General features: G+C 43.8%; 3 protein-coding genes across 5 annotated transcripts; 1 reads left to right on the forward strand and 2 right to left on the reverse strand.

Annotated features, from left to right (window-relative positions):
* Nucleotides 1-598: 598 nt before the first annotated feature.
* Nucleotides 599-2,803, reverse strand: cyp2u1 (cytochrome P450, family 2, subfamily U, polypeptide 1). Its single transcript, XM_088372820.1, has 5 exons — nucleotides 2,293-2,803; nucleotides 1,545-2,195; nucleotides 1,311-1,472; nucleotides 1,058-1,225; nucleotides 599-981 (listed from the first exon to the last, which is right to left on the reverse strand). Exons 1-5 carry the CDS (start codon nucleotides 2,702-2,704, stop codon nucleotides 800-802), a joined length of 1,575 nt encoding a protein of 524 aa, XP_088228946.1. The 5' UTR covers nucleotides 2,705-2,803; the 3' UTR covers nucleotides 599-799.
* On the forward strand, nucleotides 1,550-17,497 carry papss1 (3'-phosphoadenosine 5'-phosphosulfate synthase 1). 3 transcript variants are annotated; one of them, XM_088372817.1, is made up of 20 exons: nucleotides 1,550-1,710; nucleotides 1,783-2,218; nucleotides 2,323-2,526; nucleotides 4,237-4,364; nucleotides 4,435-4,654; nucleotides 5,037-5,161; nucleotides 7,750-7,834; nucleotides 9,900-9,948; nucleotides 10,067-10,242; nucleotides 10,569-10,683; nucleotides 10,762-10,997; nucleotides 11,087-11,225; nucleotides 11,647-11,765; nucleotides 11,855-11,968; nucleotides 12,178-12,289; nucleotides 13,238-13,443; nucleotides 14,767-14,902; nucleotides 14,985-15,253; nucleotides 15,319-15,548; nucleotides 15,886-17,497. In XM_088372817.1, the coding sequence occupies exons 9-20, from the start codon at nucleotides 10,183-10,185 to the stop codon at nucleotides 16,022-16,024; spliced, it is 1,875 nt and encodes a 624-aa protein (XP_088228943.1). In that variant the 5' UTR covers nucleotides 1,550-1,710; nucleotides 1,783-2,218; nucleotides 2,323-2,526; nucleotides 4,237-4,364; nucleotides 4,435-4,654; nucleotides 5,037-5,161; nucleotides 7,750-7,834; nucleotides 9,900-9,948; nucleotides 10,067-10,182; the 3' UTR covers nucleotides 16,025-17,497. The 3 variants fall into 3 exon arrangements, with proteins under 3 accessions (XP_088228943.1, XP_088228944.1, XP_088228945.1); XM_088372818.1 differs by lacking the exons at nucleotides 1,550-1,710; nucleotides 1,783-2,218; nucleotides 2,323-2,526 and having other exon boundaries at nucleotides 4,169-4,364; XM_088372819.1 differs by lacking the exons at nucleotides 1,550-1,710; nucleotides 1,783-2,218; nucleotides 2,323-2,526; nucleotides 4,237-4,364; nucleotides 4,435-4,654 and adding an exon at nucleotides 4,783-4,940.
* sgms2a (sphingomyelin synthase 2a) lies at nucleotides 3,001-9,114 on the reverse strand. The gene is made up of 6 exons (XM_088372821.1): nucleotides 8,940-9,114; nucleotides 5,397-5,870; nucleotides 5,024-5,141; nucleotides 4,734-4,887; nucleotides 4,456-4,622; nucleotides 3,001-4,388 (listed from the first exon to the last, which is right to left on the reverse strand). The coding sequence occupies exons 1-6, from the start codon at nucleotides 8,957-8,959 to the stop codon at nucleotides 4,206-4,208; spliced, it is 1,116 nt and encodes a 371-aa protein (XP_088228947.1). The 5' UTR covers nucleotides 8,960-9,114; the 3' UTR covers nucleotides 3,001-4,205.
* Nucleotides 17,498-18,679: the final 1,182 nt, after the last annotated feature.

Below are 18,679 nucleotides of genomic sequence, written 5' to 3' on the forward strand. Positions count from 1 at the left end.
GAAGGAATAGATGGATTTCTGAAAATTTTGCATTCTACTAACTTTGCTGCTTCAGCCTCTTTCTTTTTCTATTCTAAATACTAGAGCCTAACAGATAAATTCAGGCACATTAGACTTTATAGTCAGAATTGTCACTTTAAAGTCAAAACTTAGACTTTAAAGTGAGAATTTAGACTTTAAAAGTGAGAATTCAGACTTTAAAGTCACAACTTTAGACATGAAAAGAAATGTCTTTGATTTGAAAGTTTTTAAAGTGGCGTTTAGGATGAAGTGATTCAGTGTCCAACCTAAGCCAGTAGATGGCACTAGAGTGAAGAAATGCCTCCATTTTTTAAAATACCTTTCCTGACTTCACTAACTTTCATTGTTTTCTTTTTAACTCCCAGCAGCAACCAATAGACTACCAAATTCACTCTGTTTTTATTCTCACGACCTGCTGAGAAAATTCTAGTTTCCAATCCACGTTTTGACTTGAGGCTGCTGTGACTTGCTCCTGCCGATCAAGGTAAGAACTGCAATTTTTGTGTGTCCCATGTGAGAGAAATACTAAAATTTTCAGGATTTTAAACTGCAAAAACAGAAAAGCATTGATCATTGCTTTATGCTCTTGACTGCTTTTATTTCAAATGTTGAGTCCAGACATTCTATCACCAGGCTCATTTCATTTATTTGAACAGCATTTTTAACACTCTACTTTTAAAGTACTGACCCCGAAACGCTACAAAGTGTACCTAATAAAGTGTCCAGTGATTTTGCATATCCAATATATTGCACTGTTTGCTTTTCCAATCCGCTTTCTTCACTCGCGAGGACCGACACATACGTTGAAGGGGCACGGTGCCAGAGTCAGGCCGTAACGTCCGTGCATGAGCGGTGGCGGTGTTCCCAGTGGCAGCCTGAAGGTGAAGGCCTGCAGTAGACCTGTGACCATGAGGAAAAGCTCCATCTTGGCCAGCTGCTCGCCCATGCACCCCCTGCGACCTGATGCCCAAGAGCGAGAGGTGGGAACCTTACATCAGTTCACACGCGCATATGCCCTGTCGGATAGGTCACGTACCGATCCCAAAAGGCATGAAGCAGTCTTTTCTCAAAAGCTTGCCCTCATCATCCAGGAAGCGCTCCGGCTTGAAGCTGTCGGGCTGCTCCCACACGGTGGGATCTCGATGGACGGACCAAAGATTGGGCAGGAGGACTGTTCCTTGTGGGATCGTGAAGCCCCGGAAGTCTGCCAACGTGGCAAAAGTAAAAAATGAAGTGTTGTGGATTTTTAATTTTTTTTTTTTTTTTATGTCTCACTCATATGATGTCACCTGTGGTCTTAGACGCCATGTGAGGAATGCCCAGAGGAACCACGGAGGTCAGCCTCTGGACCTCCATGATGGTGGCCTCGGTGAAGGGCAAATGTCCCCGGTCAGTCAGAGAAGGTACTTTACATCGTCCCAGCACCTCGTCCACCTCTGCCTGGACTTTGTCTGAAACATTAAGGTCACCAATCACAAACTAGTTCTTTACATTTTGTCTTTAGCAGGACTTTTTTGCTTAACCTTGAACATGAGGATGCACGACCATGTAGAGCAAGATCCACAGAAGAGAGTTGGTGGTGGTGTCAGTGCCCGCGATGAAGAGATCAGCAATGATGTAGAAGAGGTAGTCCTCGTTGAAGCTTCCATCCTCCACGCCCGCGGCTCTCTGGCTCGCCATCTCCGCCAGGTACATGTCCACTAAATCTCTGGGGTTCCCCGGGTCCAGCGTGTCACGGTGCTTGTCGATGAGCCTCTTCAGGAAGGCGGTGATGTCACGCTCCACCCGCCGGAGCTCCCCGAAGACGCCGAAGGGCAAGTAGTAGAGTGGTGGGAAGATGTTGATGAGGACGGCGGGGCTGTTGACGCACAGCTCCAGGCCGCGCATCATCAAGCCAAGCAGGGTCCCGAACTGGCGGTCGTCTTGGGGGAAGCGTTCGCCCAGGGCTAAAGAGCAGATGACGTTGGAGACTGCGTTGCTGACCAGCGGTGTCAAGTCAATGCCGCCTTTGCCAACTTCCTGCTGTAGTCGTAGAAGTTCACGTTTGACCGTCGCCAGACCTTGGAGGATACACGGCTCCAAGCTAAGCGTCCCCATGCCGAAGGTTCGAAGAGCGGCGTGGCAGAACTTCCGGTGCTTTCTCCACACCGGTCCATAAGGCGCAAAGACGATTCCTTGGGGGAAAAAACTGATGCAGGTTACTTCTTATTTTATTACATTATATTCTCGATATATGTATATAAAACAGTTCTTGAGTAACTGAGAGCGCACCTTTGCGTTTTGTCATGATGGTGACCGCAGGGATGTCAGGCCTGTCCGAGAAGACTTCAGGATGGTTGAGCAAAGCGTCCTTGATGACGTCATAACCGTTTAGCACCACTATTAGCTGCGTGCCCACAAATAGGCTGAAGACGTCGCCGTACACCGACGCTTGCTTTGTCAGCGCCTCCACGGGTGTCGCAGTCGGCTTCGACGCCTTCCCGAGTCTCTTCCAGATGAACGAAGGTATGAGAAAAACGCCAAAATTGCCCACGATCGGCAGCGGCTTCGGACCCGGAGGAATGTTAACCAGGCGACGGCGGCGTTTCAGGTAGTAGTGGAGGGACAAATAAACAACAAAAAAGATGAGGAGAGTTGCGAAGTTTACTCCCGATAGGAACGAGTTGCTCCAAAGCCGGAGCATAGCGTCAACGTTAAGGCATAAACACTTTCGATGAAGCCATGTTTGTTTGTGTTCTGCATGTAAACACTGACCGGAGACATTTTTCCGGTATTTTAGTGGAGCGGCTCTCCCATTGGTGGACAGAAAAATAGGCTTCTCTGATAGGGTAGGGAGTAAAAGGGTTTTGACTCCCGGAATTATGACTTGCAGGACTGAGGTATTTTTGATTCTGAATTTAAAATTTCAATATAAAAAAGTCTTAAAAAAATTACGATATATTCATTGTAAAAAAAAAAATCCCAAATCAGACACTTAGGTGTTCTTAATTCAATTTATTACAATGCAAAGACCACAGAGATGAAACAGACAAATCAAGTGGTTCTAAAATTAAGTTTAAATAATAATAATAATAAAATTATAAGTAGGAAGAAATTGAACTCGTGAAGGCTGTTTTGGTACACGAGTGCACAGACACGAAAGTTAAACCCACTAAGGCAGCGATTCCCAACCAATTTTCCGTGACCCATGGGCGTTGTCGTGAGAACTCATTAGGTGTGTTATGCGAGATTTTAGCTGGTATGAAAATGACTCTTCAGTCACTACTAATAATGTATCTTTGTTCATCAATCTACGCCAGCAAGGCAGAATGAATTACTACCATGACACTTCCACATTATTTTACTACATAATTTCAATTTAGTACTAAAGTAAAGCGCGAGTAAAGCAGCACGATTACTGGCCAAAATGATAATCCCGATTATTTTGATCCATATTGACATTTTGTATTTTATACCATAATTATGATTATTAATCACAATTTTCTTTAAGTGAAAACTTGCTTTTCAGCTCAAATTTTTGCTCAACTTTTTTCCCAGCATGACTGTCAGTGTTCGCTCCCTGGTGGTTGGGTGACACTAACAGGGCCCACATTTTGATGTAAATATAAATGTAAATATCACAGACAATTCAATCACAGCAGCCAAAATTGTGATTTAAATAAAAAAAAAAATGGTGCCTGATATTTTTTTACACGTTAAATGTGTCTTGGTGCCATAAAGGTTGGGAAACGCTGCTCTAAGGCACCTTGTAACACTGATAGTGAGGTTCTCATTGAACAAAAAAACACATTGGAAGGTGACTATAAACCCTTTTAAATACTCTTGAACATAGTTAAGGAACCTTATTCCTATCAAGTGTTAATGGAAAATCTCACGTGACCATAAAACAATGAGACACAACCTCCTGCGTCCCCTTTTCTTCAGCACAATATATTAAGAGCATTTGTGGAATTATTGGTCTTTGGAGATAAAAGGCTCACGTAGGTTGCCCAACCCTGATTTAGAAGCTGGGACAAGAATGTGTACACACACACATGTACGCATTTGACACAAAGACAAACAGACATCTATGCAATTATTTACATTCCAACAACAAAAACACAGACAGACAGACAGACAGTCAAAGCGTATATTTCCTTCTAGGCACGTTTGTTTGTTTAATACTCCTCCCAACCCTGAGTCTGTCACTCATCACGTGTGCTCTGTACCATGGAGTATTTCTTACAGGGGTTCTTCATGCAGGCGGGCGCCCAGCTGATGGGCCAGCCGTACACGCACGGCACATGTGTCTTCACGTTCCTCTCCATGAAGTTGAACAGCGGGTTCCAAAAGGGATTGCTGAGGTAGTTGTGGGGTGAACACTGACACTGCAAACAAAGCGTGATCTCAATACACGTCTTGCTATTTTTACAGTCGGGTCGTTGTGATACCCACATGCGTGTTGGCCATGCTGTGGTACCACCAGAAGAGTCTCGTTGTGACAAAGTAGGCCACCACCACATCCACGCTGTAGTGCTCGCGTGCCACCAGGATGCACACCACGCCCACGGCGCTCAGCAACCAGCACATCAGGTGGTACCACCAGAACGAGCGAGGAGAGTCTGCGAGGAAATCCCGTCACAAAAGAGAAGTGGTAACTTGAAATTTCCATGAATGCATTCCAAATATTTTTTGCGACATGTTTTTAATGAATAAAAATCAACGTGACTCACATTCCTTGATAAACAGGTAGGTGAGGGTGAGCATCACGGTGTGTCCACTGAACAGGTAGTCTCCACACATAATGTGGGAACTGGTAATGGACATCCCTCCTCCAGAAATCAACTTCAGGACTCTCTGAATTTTGCCGTACGAATCTCCGTACAGCTAACGATAGCAAGCAAAGGTTACCATTTCCATCGGGAACTGATAAAAAGCCGGTTAGCGGTTGCTATGCTAACATATAGTAGTAATTGTATGACAGGCTGAAGAGTTTGGCTAACTGTATTTGTGTCATCTTCACCTTGGGGGCGCAGGTGATGTGCACACCAGGGACAGGCAGGACGGTGATGTACATGGTGATGCATCGGTACAAGTACAAGGTCCCCACCAGGAAGAAGTAACGTCGGCATACTATGGACCTGCAACATATACATCATAAGTAAGTAACAAAAAGCACTCACCGTGACAACTCTACATTTTTATTGCGATAAATTAAAAGGGCCGGTGTGAGAGGACCTCAGCACCTCGAGATACGATAAAAGCATATCAATTATCTATGATGGCCCGCATTTAAAAAATTGTAATTCAAATCGATCCTGAAACATACCAGGGAGCCAAGACTGCTGCACAAGCCGATTAAAATCATTACTGCGATTAAAAAAAAAAAATCTTACTTGTGGTTGAAGAAGAAGAGTTGCAGGAACCAAATGGTAACCAGCACGATGCCATTAACTTCCGTAACAGTGAAGGCCCACTTGACTTCGTTGATGTAGTCGAAGAAGGAGTCAGGCAGAGGCGGGATGTTCTCTTTGGGCGGAACTCTTTCGTGGACCACAGTGATGACGGCCGTGGTCAGCAACAGGCTGAAGCCGGCGTAGAAGAAGAGAAGCGTGGTTTTCCACCACTCAGGTGGCAGGCGGATGACGTCGGGTTCCTTCATGGAGATCTTGACGTAGTCATTGTGTCTGCTTTTGCGGAAGGCCCGCTTGGTGTCGCCCAAAGCTGCCGTGTGCACGGGGCAGGGTTTTTTGTCACCGCTATGCTTGGCGCAGCCTTCCATTTTGTGGGTCACGCTAGTCGTCGGGGACAACGACATGGCTTCCTGCTTAGACCATTCGCAGGTGGGACCCCTCTGGATGGACACGGCGCTGCAATAACAATTCAATGCATTCTGTAAATCGATTCTAGTGCTTTTCTGGAGATATATAAGAAAAAAAATTGAAAAAAATCTGTGCAATATTATTCTTCCACTGAAGCTGTGCGCCAAATCATTTTCAGCTACCAATATCATCTTTTTTTTTTTTTTCTTCAGACCATAAGCCAAAGATAATGACGTTTAAACATTTCTTGACATCTAGCTTCTCGTTCTCCTTTAAATCTTGACCTTCTTCATGTTCTCACAATTCTTTGGCCAATAATGCCGATGGAGCAATGTTGTAAAATGACATCTAGAAGACAAAGGTGAATGACGAACTACAATTCCAATATTTTAAAGTGCGCTCCGCTTAATGGCTGGAGGAAGTCCTACATCAACCGCTCGACAATCCCCACTTTGACCATTTTCATTATTTCACATCTAAAAGGTTTTAAAGGGCGCCTTTAACTGCTAATGGCTCTGGGGGATACCAATTCTAACCGAGAGCCACTTAGGATGCATAGACGATGGGATGTTTACTTGTGGACAAATATGGCACCCGAGCGAAGAATTGGATAGGAATAGACGCTATCAAGTTGCTCAGGATCAATTTTGCGGGGTATGACGACATTCAGGCTGAGAACCACAGATGTAAGCTGCGAGGTGCAGCTGATGGATGGCTGCAGATGACAATGTTTGACAGCCGGTGAGGAGTCACGAGGCCGATTAATAGCGACTGCATGCAAACAACACAAGATCGTTAGCGTGCTGGCCGGGGGATGATGTAACGTCTCTGTTGGTCAGACAATAGATGCAAAAATGCTTATATTTCTAATATTTCATCATCTAGAAATCATCTGTTAGTTGTAGGTAGAGCTGACACGATAAACTCTTTATTCTATCGATTTTTATATCGGATAGTATCATTTTATTTGCGTTAAAATGTATTAAAAACATTTTTCCCTGATTACTGTTCATTTTCCACATTATTTTTTTTATTTAGTATTTTTAGGTGATAAAAAACAACGAAACAGCAACTAAGCAATAGTGAGGTATTTTTTTTAAAGCCGTATGATTTATTCTGCTCTGATGGGAAGCAAAGAGAAGTCTTTTTTTCCCACTAGCTCGTGAGCGCTCTAAAGGGAATGAGCAGTGATGGAAAAATGACTGAGAAAAAAACCCCCCCAACTATTCCACATGTCCACACGGCGTAATGGATAACTTGGCCGGCTGCACTCACCCAGACTATTTCCAGAGAGCCCGGATGAAGGCTGTGTTTTATACTTTGCAAGAACCAGGGCTGGGCCTCCATTTTCGGGCCGCAGTAATAACATGCTACCATAGCTCCCCACTCATTTAGCTCCTGGCAGCACGAGGATCGTCTCCATCAAAGGGAGCGATAAAAATAAGTCGTGTTCAAGGCGGGGCTCTCAGCAAAAAATGTTTTCTTTTGGAAATAGTCAAACTGTGAGCATGCAGAAAAAAATCGGTTGCATTCTGGGGGCCTAATCGTACAGGTGGGGCCTTCAACTATATAGGTGGAACATGGGGGGTCAGAACTGATGGGACCACAGATGGGGTGGACCTGGAGGAATGGTCACAAAGTGACCTTCTGAAACATGTGGGCAGACAAAAAAAAAAAAAAAAAAACACATGCGGTGTGAACATGCTGGGGCCTTAGTCTTATTAATTAGGGTGGACCTGGAGGCCTTAGCCCACAAACGAGGCGTACGTTTTCCGTAATGACAGGCAGAACTGGGAGTCTCCTTTATAGGAAGTCTGTTTTACACAGATACACATACACAGTTTTAACCACCGTGTTCCACATGAAGCTCGTGGGTGGGGTAACAGGTCATTTGGACCGTCTTGTAATTACATTCTCTCCCTTTCAGGCAGACCTCCAACATCTGGGAGTTCACACAGGAATTACAAGAGCGATGCAGCATTTCGAATGTTGAGATGTTTCCATTTTAAAAGGTTTGGATGGCTAGTCATCTGATCAATACTAACAAAATAGTTTAGAATGTAATATAATCTATACACCAATATTGATTGTTACACAATATGTTCATGTTGGGACACAATCAAAGTACGATTATGTTCTCATGTCATGATAAAAGGAGCAATAGGAGAAATATGGACTATTGAGAGACCACAAGGTTATTCAGTTTTGATTGAAACGTGGACTGTAGCTACATTGTTTTGATTTATATGATAACGGAAAGGTTCTTATATTTGCATTCATAATTTGCATTTCAATTTGCTAAGTAAATTTTGATTCAGCCTAAATATTAGAAAATGTTCACACAAGCATGGGGAGAACATACAAATTCCAACCCTGAGTGCTCTGAGGTAGCCTGCTAACCACCAGGTCAGGGGTCACTATCGTGTTACCCACGGGAGCCCCCAAAAAAACCATAAGTAGCCGAATGGCTTGTTCTAAAAATATTAATCATAATAATTGCATTTATAAAATGCCTTTCAAGACATGCTGCACAAAAATAGCTAACCACTGTTGGGAAACGGTGATTTCTTGGGAATATTTTCAAAATCATCCCAAATGTGAACAGATTTGTAGAAATGAATTGCATTCTCGTGTTTCCCAAATTACTGTGAGAAAATCTTATCATAATCAGTATCTTCACATACTGGACATTTTATGTATCCCGACAGTAACCTCATTAATTTGAGCAAATTTGTTATCTCAGAAGTGAGTAGCAGACAGATAGCACTTTGTATTAATCAGTACCCAAGAATCATAATCATATCAATCATACACAGACAGATACATAGTTAGATTACACAATAAATTTTTCTTTTGAGTCTCAAAGCAGTTAAAAACGGATACTTTAACAGTCACAACATGGGATCCTCTGCCTTTACAAATATTCTAAATAACACTAAACTATGATTCTAATACTTTGATTACCTTTTTGACATAGACGAACAAATTTCATTCTAATCAACAGCACTACAAAAAACTACAATACAACATCATACACACTGTTGAATGGATCCCTTTGGAAATTGAACAGTTAACTTCAGCAAGTGTCCATTTTGGGTATTTTCCGACGGGTCCTACCTGTCCTCGTCGGGCCTCATTATTGTGTCGTGTGTCGTCGCAGTGGCAGCAAGAGTGTTCGAATGATGCTTAGCTCTTGCGGCTCAGGGAGGAGCGCTCCGACTCCTCAAGGGACAGACCCTCGCCTTCCGGGGCTCGCTCCTCCCCGCCGCCCATCGTTCTCCGTGTGCCAACCAGACTGCGCTGGCCTTTTCGTTCACGTCCATCCCACTCGGTCCCTCTTCGAATATAAATCGCGTCGCCATAAAGTCAGTGGAGCGATGACGTCGGGCTCTATGTGACGAATAAAGGTATGCGATCGGGCTGCTTTTGTGCACGGCGGTCGCATCGAGGGAGGCACGGTGGGCTTTGAGTCAAAACAATTCCATCCCCATTTCTCCGAGCCTGCCAACAAAAGAGATTTCCCCGTGAACTTAATGTTTGTTGTAGCAAGGATATGTTAGAAATGCAAATTGTTCAAGCTCGCACGCTTGCTTTTGATATCAATAAACTACAAGAAGACAATATGCAAGGAAAGAGCAAAATACTCTTCTGCTATAATGCCGGAGCAATAAGAACATTAAAAAAACAACAACTAAGAAACATTAGAAATCAAAGAAATACTTGCTTAAAGAACATAAATGCAATATACATACGCATTTTCAATTTCAATTCAGTTTGGTCAGTGTTACAACACCATACATTTGGGGTGATCGTTAGTATGATTTTTGAAGGGGGCAAAAAAAGAAATACGAATGCAAAAAATGACACCTTGAATGTGACGTTTTCTCACTTTGATTGGTTTTCCACAGACCTGGTGGTTTCTTGCGCATACCTCTAATTTATATCTTACGCAGGGAAAGGGGTGATTTCTTATTCTCAGATAATTTTGCTGATCTACTACTACTGGGTCATATTGACAATTTTAATAAATTGGAAAACATTTTGTGACTTATTTATTAATTGCAAACTCCTTTTTAGCACTTTACAGGCAATCATCTTACAGCTCTAGGGGCGGTAGTGCACCAAGGTGAGCACAAACCGCCATAATGTACACCAACGAAGAAGAAATCAATGACGTCACGGCCCAGCCTGACGACGTGTCTCCCTCCTATCTCCCTTTCCTGTTGCTAATCTTTACCGCGCAGGTGTGGCCTGAAGTTACTTCCGATTAACATTACACCGCGTTGAACATAATTAGTTAACGGCTCGTCACATCTCCGGAGCGTTCGAAGACGGTGGAAGCACGTAACGGCGGGCCGACATGGAGACGTGTGGAAACTCGTACAAGAAACAGAAGCTGAGTAACGCACCGCAAAACTGGGTGAGTTGGTGTTTTTGGCTGAAATTATCTAATCATCCATCCTAAATCTGGCTTCTGCCTTACGCGCATTATTAGCATGTCCTTGTTTATGTGGACGGCAGCGTTAGCTTGTTTGGTACGAAAGTGGAAAGATTCAATTCATTCGAACACTTGAATAGTCAGTCCGCTAACAGCAAATTTGGAATGTAAAGGCCTTTTGTCCCTTAAAATATTCTTGGCGCTAATTTAAAATGTGTTACAATTTTAACCATCAAGAACTAGTTCACACAATTGACCCAATAGTGATTTTAATGACAAATTGATTTTCTTGCCTGGATCGATAACAGGGGACGCAGCGTGCCACAAATGTTACTTATCAAGCGCACCACGTCAGTAGGAACAAGCGCGGCCAGGTGGTGGGAACCAGAGGAGGCTTCAGAGGATGCACTGTATGGCTCACTGGTCAGTGTGGAGGATTTGCTCTAGATCAGTAGCATCTGCCCAGTTTTGTGATGGATGTTGCTTTTTTTTGTGGTGGAGGTCTTTCCGGCGCTGGGAAGACCACGGTGAGCATGGCCCTGGAGGAGTATCTTGTCTGCCACGGCATTCCGTGCTACACACTGGATGGGGACAACATTCGCCAGGGCCTGAACAGAAACCTGGGCTTCAGCCCCGAGGACCGCGAGGAAAACATCCGGCGTATCGCCGAGGTGGCGCGGCTCTTTGCTGATGCCGGCCTGGTCTGCCTTGCCAGCTTCATCTCCCCCTACAGCAGGGTAAATCATGCCTGAAGATGGAAATGAAAAAAAAATACTGCATCAGTGATGAAAAACAGTCAAGTTTCTCACGACTGAGCTGTCTGCAGGATCGTCTTAACGCCAGGAAGATTCACGAAGCGGCGGGGCTGCCTTTCTTCGAGGTGTTTGTGGACGCCCCGTTGGACGTGTGCGAGCAGAGAGACGTGAAGGGCCTCTACAAGAGAGCCAGAGCGGGTGAAATAAGAGGTAGAAGGCTTTTGCTTTTCAAGTCCACTTGTGGGATTCCTATTCATAATGTGACAATGGCGTTGTAATGAAATGACAAATCATTTTTGAAGAAAAAAAAAAAGAATAAATGGAACTTAAAATTGTCGTACCAATTAACATAGCGTGTGTTAAATCGTCGTGGGAATGGCAAGCACAACTGCAATTACAAAGTAACATGTAATTTGTCATTGTCGTGGGAATGATAACAAAAACTGGTATTGCCAAGTAACATAGCGTTTGTTATTGTCTTACAATGACAGTGACAAACGGTACTTGGTAATACCAGTTCTACCATTATACAAGCGGTATTTAACTTGTCCACTGCCATTGACAGCTAAAGACGTCAAAGTTCCATTTTTAACTGGGCTGTATGAAAATACATTTTCACGCCACTGCGCAGGCTTCACCGGGATCGACTCAGAGTACGAGAAACCCGAAGCGCCCGAGCTGGTGCTGAAGACCGATTCCTGCAGCGTGAACGACTGCATCCAGCAGCTGCTTGACCTGCTTCAGGAGCGGGTGAATGCACAGCCAATATTGAACTTTGACCCCATCGCCGAGGATCATACAAACTCCCAACCGTTTTGCTTTTTCTGTCATCATCGCAGGACATCGTACCAGTGGATGCTTCCTATGAGGTGAAAGAGTTGTACGTGCAAGAGAACAAACTGGACCTGGCCAAGGCTGACGCGCAGACGCTGCCCGCTCTTCAGATTGGAAAGGTTTCTACCTTTTGTCCTTTCACTCAAAGGCCGACACAAGCAATCGGATTTACGCTGACCATCCGCAATATTATTAGCACTCAGGCAATCCGTCCAATCAGTAAAATAGTCGTACATCGGTCCTATAGAAATACAAAATAGTTTTCCTCCCCAGACAAGCACAATGGTACAACCAAATTAGATTTACAGTTGTTGGATGTGACCCTCAGGTGGACATGCAGTGGGTACAGGTGCTGGCTGAAGGTTGGGCCACGCCACTCAATGGCTTCATGAGGGAGCGAGAGTATCTTCAGTGCCTCCACTTTGACTGCCTGCTGGATGGTAAAAAAAAAAAAAAGACACACACAGTATGAAATGAGGCAAAACACTGTATTCTAATTGATAAGAAGATTAACAAGCAGATTAATTGAAATGATTTTGGAAAAGGAAGGAATGGAAAGTACATTTGCAGTAAACTAAAAAGGCCACTAGATGGCGCGCAAAACCTTCCTGAGGCATTCTTTCAAAACTCCAGAGACGATTTACATTAAACAAGTCATCCTGACATTGACCGCTTTGTTAGGATTCAAAAAAGAGCAATAAATTCTCCTTAGTATGATTCCCCAAAGCTGCACTTGAAGCTTTTTTTTTTTTTTTTTTTTAGAATAAGTATAGGTACTTAGTTTTGGCAATTCACATTTTGTTTTGAGTGCATTTACCGCAACTTATGCTTTGTGAACATTCCAAGATGACCCTTTGCCAATTCTTGACGTCTGTATTGTTCTGCCAAATGTTTTTGATTCGTGCAGATACATAAAATACTTCTATAAAAGAAAAGAACAAATTAGCATTGCTTATGTATCATTTTCAGATTTTGGCAGGCCTGTACAACAGCTGTCCAAACATGAATAGCCTTGAAAAGAAAAAAGAAAAAAAGCAGCGATGAAAACTCAAGTATGTAAATGAGGTATGATCGATTGACATGTAACTGCGTCTGGAACGAGAAGAATTCCTCTTTTGACGTCAAAGTCGTCGGCCCGCCGCTAACCGGACGGGCTGCTAAGATGAACAACAAAAGTCCTGTTTGTGTCCACCTCGCTGGGCCGTGTGAGTTTTAATTTGAAGCAGCTGCTCGGCCCACACGTCGGGACCAGACGACGGCGCACCGGGCTCCACGTCGCCTTCTGACGCCATCGCCAAAAGATTCACCGCCACTTTTAAGAATGTCACTGCTCAAGTTCTATAAGCCTTTAAGCACGAAAGAAGGGCTGACTTCACTTTGTCTTCCAGGCGGCGTGATCAACCTGTCAGTGCCAGTGGTGTTGCCGGTGGCTTCGGAGGACAAAGAGCGCTTGGACGGCGTGACGGCGATGGCGTTGGTGTACGAGGGCAGGCGAGTGGCTATCCTCCGCAACCCCGAGTTCTACGAGCACCGCAAGGAAGAGCGCTGCGCCCGCCAGTGGGGTACCACTTGTAAGACCCATCCCTACATCAAGGTCAGTAGATAGGTGAAGATCCAGAGCCCCTTTCGAGTGACTACACTGAAACGCTAACATGCGAAAATCCATCTCGGCTACACGGCTTAGCGTTAGCATCTGATGAGTGAGGAATATTTGTTTGGCTTCAAAAGTACTTTTAGATATTGATGAGTATGCGTTGGTCACAGTGATGATGTTCCCCTAGTCTTGACACAAACACGTTTTTGGAAATGTTTTCACCCTGACTAGAGTTTTCCAAAAGCTCACTTTTCCGCCCTCCACAACTCATTTCGCGTGTGGACAAAGGCCCGCAGCTCATTAAAAAAACATAAGTTTCCTCAAAAACAAAAAGATTTGTGTGGATATATCCTTAGCAACACAGGTGGCGCCGCTTGCTTTTCTGAGTACCTCACCAGGGTGGCGTAGTTTAAAAGGTACGCATTTCCACGAGCAGGTGTGCCATTAAAAAAAAAAAAAAAAAAAATCATTTGCAACCAAAACCACCGTAAATCCAAAATGATTTGCCTCTGCATCGCCGTTTTGGAAATCAGCCCTGATAGAACACAGATCCAACGCGGCGGCGTTTTCACTTTGCTGATGGAAAGAGCGAAGGCGGGCGCCGGGGTCAGGCGCCGGGGTCAGGCGCTCCGCCTCCCAATTTGTCCGGACGCCCGGGCGAATCTCTTGGTGTTATTTCTGGACGCTGACTCACTCGCACTCCATCTGTTCTAATTGTTCCAATCTGTTGCTCGGAGGCTCAGGTAGATCAGATAATGGAAGAACTCGAGACGTATTCCCGTGGCAAGGTTACCTGATTAGTGTATTCAAATACTTACAAGCCGAATCGTTTTTTCATCACACACGGTAGGAAGTGGAGACGTTGGATTTATCAAAAAACAAAAAACGGATGATCGATGTATACGAGGTCATCTGACTAACACGACAGCTGCCTTCCCCCTTAGACCGCCATCTCATGAGTAGAACGTCTCATTTTTGACAGTTACTTGGAACAGAGCGGACAAAACCAACCTTGGGCAGCGAGCCACACGCTGCTTCACCGAGCTTAAAGACAACTGTCAAACCAACAATTATTTTTTTTTTTTAGATTGCTTAGGCAGCCTGTATGCTCGGTGACCTTTTCCAATGACGCTCAATAGGGGAGAAAATGAACAGGCTTGGATCCAGTTTGTGAGTGTCCCCGCTGTTTTGGACCTGATAAGTCTGGACTTTATTAGACCTTAGCCTGGCGCCGCTCCAGCTCGCCTAAGCGGTTTTTTACAGCCCACATGTCTGGACTATGTTTGAGTTCATCGTTGACCGCTGCTGCGACTCCCGTTTCAGATGGTGATGGAAAGCGGCGACTGGCTCGTCGGTGGCGACTTGGAAGTCCTGGACCGAATCTACTGGAACGACGGATTGGACCAGTACCGACTGACCCCCGCTGAGCTCAAACAGAAATTTAAAGAAATGAATGCAGGTCTGCGTGTTGTTTTTTGGGAAGGTCTTTTGTAGGAAGTGAAAGTGTTTTTAATTGTAGTCCACATTTCCTTCCTCCGCAGATGCCGTGTTTGCCTTCCAGCTACGGAACCCGGTTCACAACGGCCACGCTCTCCTGATGCAGGACACCCACAAGCGCCTGACAGAGCGGGGCTACCGCCGGCCCGTGCTCCTGCTGCACCCGCTGGGCGGCTGGACCAAAGACGACGACGTGCCCCTGCCGTGGCGAATGAGGCAGCACGCCGCCGTGCTGGAAGAGGGTATCCTAAATCCGGAATCCACCATCGTCGCCATCTTCCCCTCGCCTATGATGTACGCCGGGCCCACTGAGGTAACATTTCTTTCTTTCTGGTACTCCTTTTGTCCGGTCAATCAACTTCTGTCCTCTCTTGACAGGTGCAGTGGCATTGCCGAGCTCGAATGGTAGCCGGCGCCAACTTCTACATCGTGGGCCGCGACCCCGCCGGCATGCCTCACCCCGAAACGGGGAAAGACCTGTACGAGCCTAGTCACGGGGCCAAAGTCCTCACAATGGCTCCGGGCCTCATTACACTGGAGATTGTCCCCTTCAAGGTCGCCGCTTACAACAAAGTGAAGAGGGCCATGGACTTCTACGAGGCCAAAAAGTGAGTATCGTGACAAGAAGTGGTAAAGGACAAAAAAAAAAAAACATGAGAGGGAGCATGGCCTGTTTTGGTTTGCACGCCGCACACAGTGGAGCTTATCAGGAACATCTAGTACGAGAACAAAACTCCAAAGGTCTGCAGAGTTCAATCTGTTCAGTTCAATTGCAAGAGATGCAAAATCCCATTTGCGTGTTCTCGAGACTTTGGCCAGTCATGGCTCAGTTCACAGCAAGTTGCTTCTAATTTCACAGTCAATAAGATGTCATCCATCCAACCTTTTTCCAAAGCGCTTCATGTCAAAGTTGAAAAGTAAACTCTTGAACGTTCTCTCCACCAGCCATCAAGATTACGATTTCATCTCGGGCACACGCATGCGCAGGATGGCCCGCCAAGGCGACAATCCTCCGGACGGTTTCATGGCGCCGAAGGCCTGGGCCGTGCTTAAAGAATACTACAAATCTCTGGAGAAGGCATAGAAGGTGTTAGGCTAGGAAAACGGGGCACGATGGGCGTTTCTCCAAATTTCTTTCGATTGCTATTGAAACGGGCCAATGTTGGGACCATTCAGTTCTTGCTCAGCACAGTGCGTCTTTCTATTCTCATACTGTATTTGATTTATAGACGAGTCAGGTTTGGGCTTGTATTAGAGAGTCTGGGTCAAGATCACTATGAAGTGCCTTTGGTGTCCTCATCAGAATTACTGTCATCATGTAAATGCAAAAGAATGAAACGGAGGTGTCGTATGTGGCAAAATACTTGCACACAAAAATACCTTCTTCTACTCAAAAGTATTCCGTTAAATACGCTGTGTGTGGTAAGTGATTTGCCAAATTATTTTTAATTTTTTTTAGCAAGTTATCCGATCAAACAAGTCATCAATATATGTATTTTTAATTCTTATATATTGAATATTTTGTACATATCCCTGTAATTGTCATCCACCATGTCATTAAATCCCCAATTTCGGATTTTTTTTTTTCCGGATTTCGAGTTACGTTACTAGTTGAAGAAAAAATATTTACACATATGGCTTAAAATTTTCATCATAATGTTTAGACATAATGTTCAGCATGACATTCATGCAGTTGAACGTCAAGCTGTCATGGTGGAAAATCAATTGATATAACAATTTTAAGAAATTCAAAATAATTTTGCTAAGCAATCAATTTGTTAAGGGCAACATGTTGGTCCCAAAAGTACTCATAAAACACTGAACCAAAATTGTCCATCCTGTCAACCAGCTGAATTCTAAGACCAGAGAATCCAATTGAAAATGAAGTTCAGTAGAAAATGTCAACTGTTTTTGTTTAAACGGGGACACCTCAAAGGTACCTCATAGTGATATCGACGTAGCTCGTATTCATTGAGGGGCCAAATCACAGCTATGGTTAAAGGACATTGCAGGACCTGAGGGCCACCTGAGAGTTTGAAAGCCAGTGGTTTTAGGATTTGTTGATTATTTTAAAGCTAGGAAATTGGGTAGTTCATTCTTGGGTAGACTTTAGTGTTGGGACATTAGATAGAAGTTTTGATTTGGGGTTAAGTTACAGTTTTTGGCTATCTCACTCCAAAGTAGAGCTGAGTGTATTTGTACTGTAATCGTACGTATTAATTGTAAATGTTGAGTACCTTGGTCAAAAGAAAACATTCGTACGTGATGGAACCACAATATGACCAGGACCATGACACAAGTATTAGTACTAAGATACATAGTCATCACTCTGTTTCTAATGTATATTGATTTTCCTAACAAGATAATGTCTTAAATACATTTTGCATGTCCTAGTGAGCTTCTCCAATATTTGGTTACATCATCTAAAATGGACTAATTTGTTCCATGTGGCATTTCATTTCCGACAAGGGTAATCAGCTCCTTGATGTTCACCACCATGGGATACCCTTTGTAAGCTTCCCTTATTCATCCAGTAAAGGATTTTTAACCAAAACAAGATGGTCATTTGTTTCATGATGGAAGAACATTCTGCTTAAGGTAACGGACACTCGCCTTATGAAATCTGATGTCAGTATGACCTTGAAGAAGTTCACATGTCCAATAGCACCCCTCAAAATCAGACTCCTTCCCACTGTCACTCCATCAGCTGTGTGTTAAATGAGACCCACTAGTGACCCCCCTCCACCCCCACTTTGAAGAGCTCATGCATTAAGAGACTGGCAGCTGGCTTCCATATGTAAACAGTCCTTGCTGAACATAGTGGAGGCCTGAGTTGTACCCCAAATAGTGTCCCCCTGAGAAACCTTATCCCATCTGATTTCAAAATGTAACGAGGACCTGCATATATATATATAAGATTTTTAAGATTATATTGCACCCCCAAAATAAACAAATAATAAGCTGCAGTAGGTTTTTTAGTGGAATTGTATTATTGCTCTCTGACTTTGACTATTACTATCTGCTTCTCAAGAATATTGCCAGGGAACTTCAGTTGATCGTGGGATTTACGTGCAGTCATTGTTTCCTGATGAGAAGCACATGATGACCTTCCAGGCCACCATACCAAGAAGAAAAGGCGCGGCGCGGACATAAAACACCACATGGAAGAATGTAATCATAAGATTGTTTCAGTCTTATACCCGGCTCGGACTACATCTGCCTTGGTGGCCCGACATCTTAGAACAAGAGGCGTTATCTTTGTATATCCTTTTCATTTGTCAGCTTGTCGTAACTTTTACATCTGCTGAGACTTGAGTCAAACGTGTTTAGAAAACACCCCAGTATTGAATGATAACAAGTGCCCGTGTTTGGACATTATTTTTTGTTCTTCAGAACTAAGAATTAATGAAAACGCTCTGTGTTCCGAAAAGTGCAGCGTGATATTGCTCAAAATCAATAGGATTCTTAAATCACGACAGACTTGTGGTTAAGAGAACCTGACTTGTTTTCTGCATTGGGTTCTGCGCATATGCACTATTGCTCCATTTCAATCATGTTGCTCTTATTTATTTATTTATTGCTCTTATTATTCATTGTATGTGCCTTCTTGTTTTTACTTTTTGTATTGTTTACTTGAATGTTTTGTTGTCCGTGGACCTATATAATATACTATATATATATATATATATATATATATATATATATATATATATATATATATATATATATATATATATAT

Source organism: Syngnathus floridae, chromosome 4, assembly GCF_059516105.1.
Source record: "Syngnathus floridae isolate MCC-2025c chromosome 4, RoL_Sflo_1.0, whole genome shotgun sequence".
NCBI lineage: Eukaryota > Metazoa > Chordata > Actinopteri > Syngnathiformes > Syngnathidae > Syngnathus > Syngnathus floridae.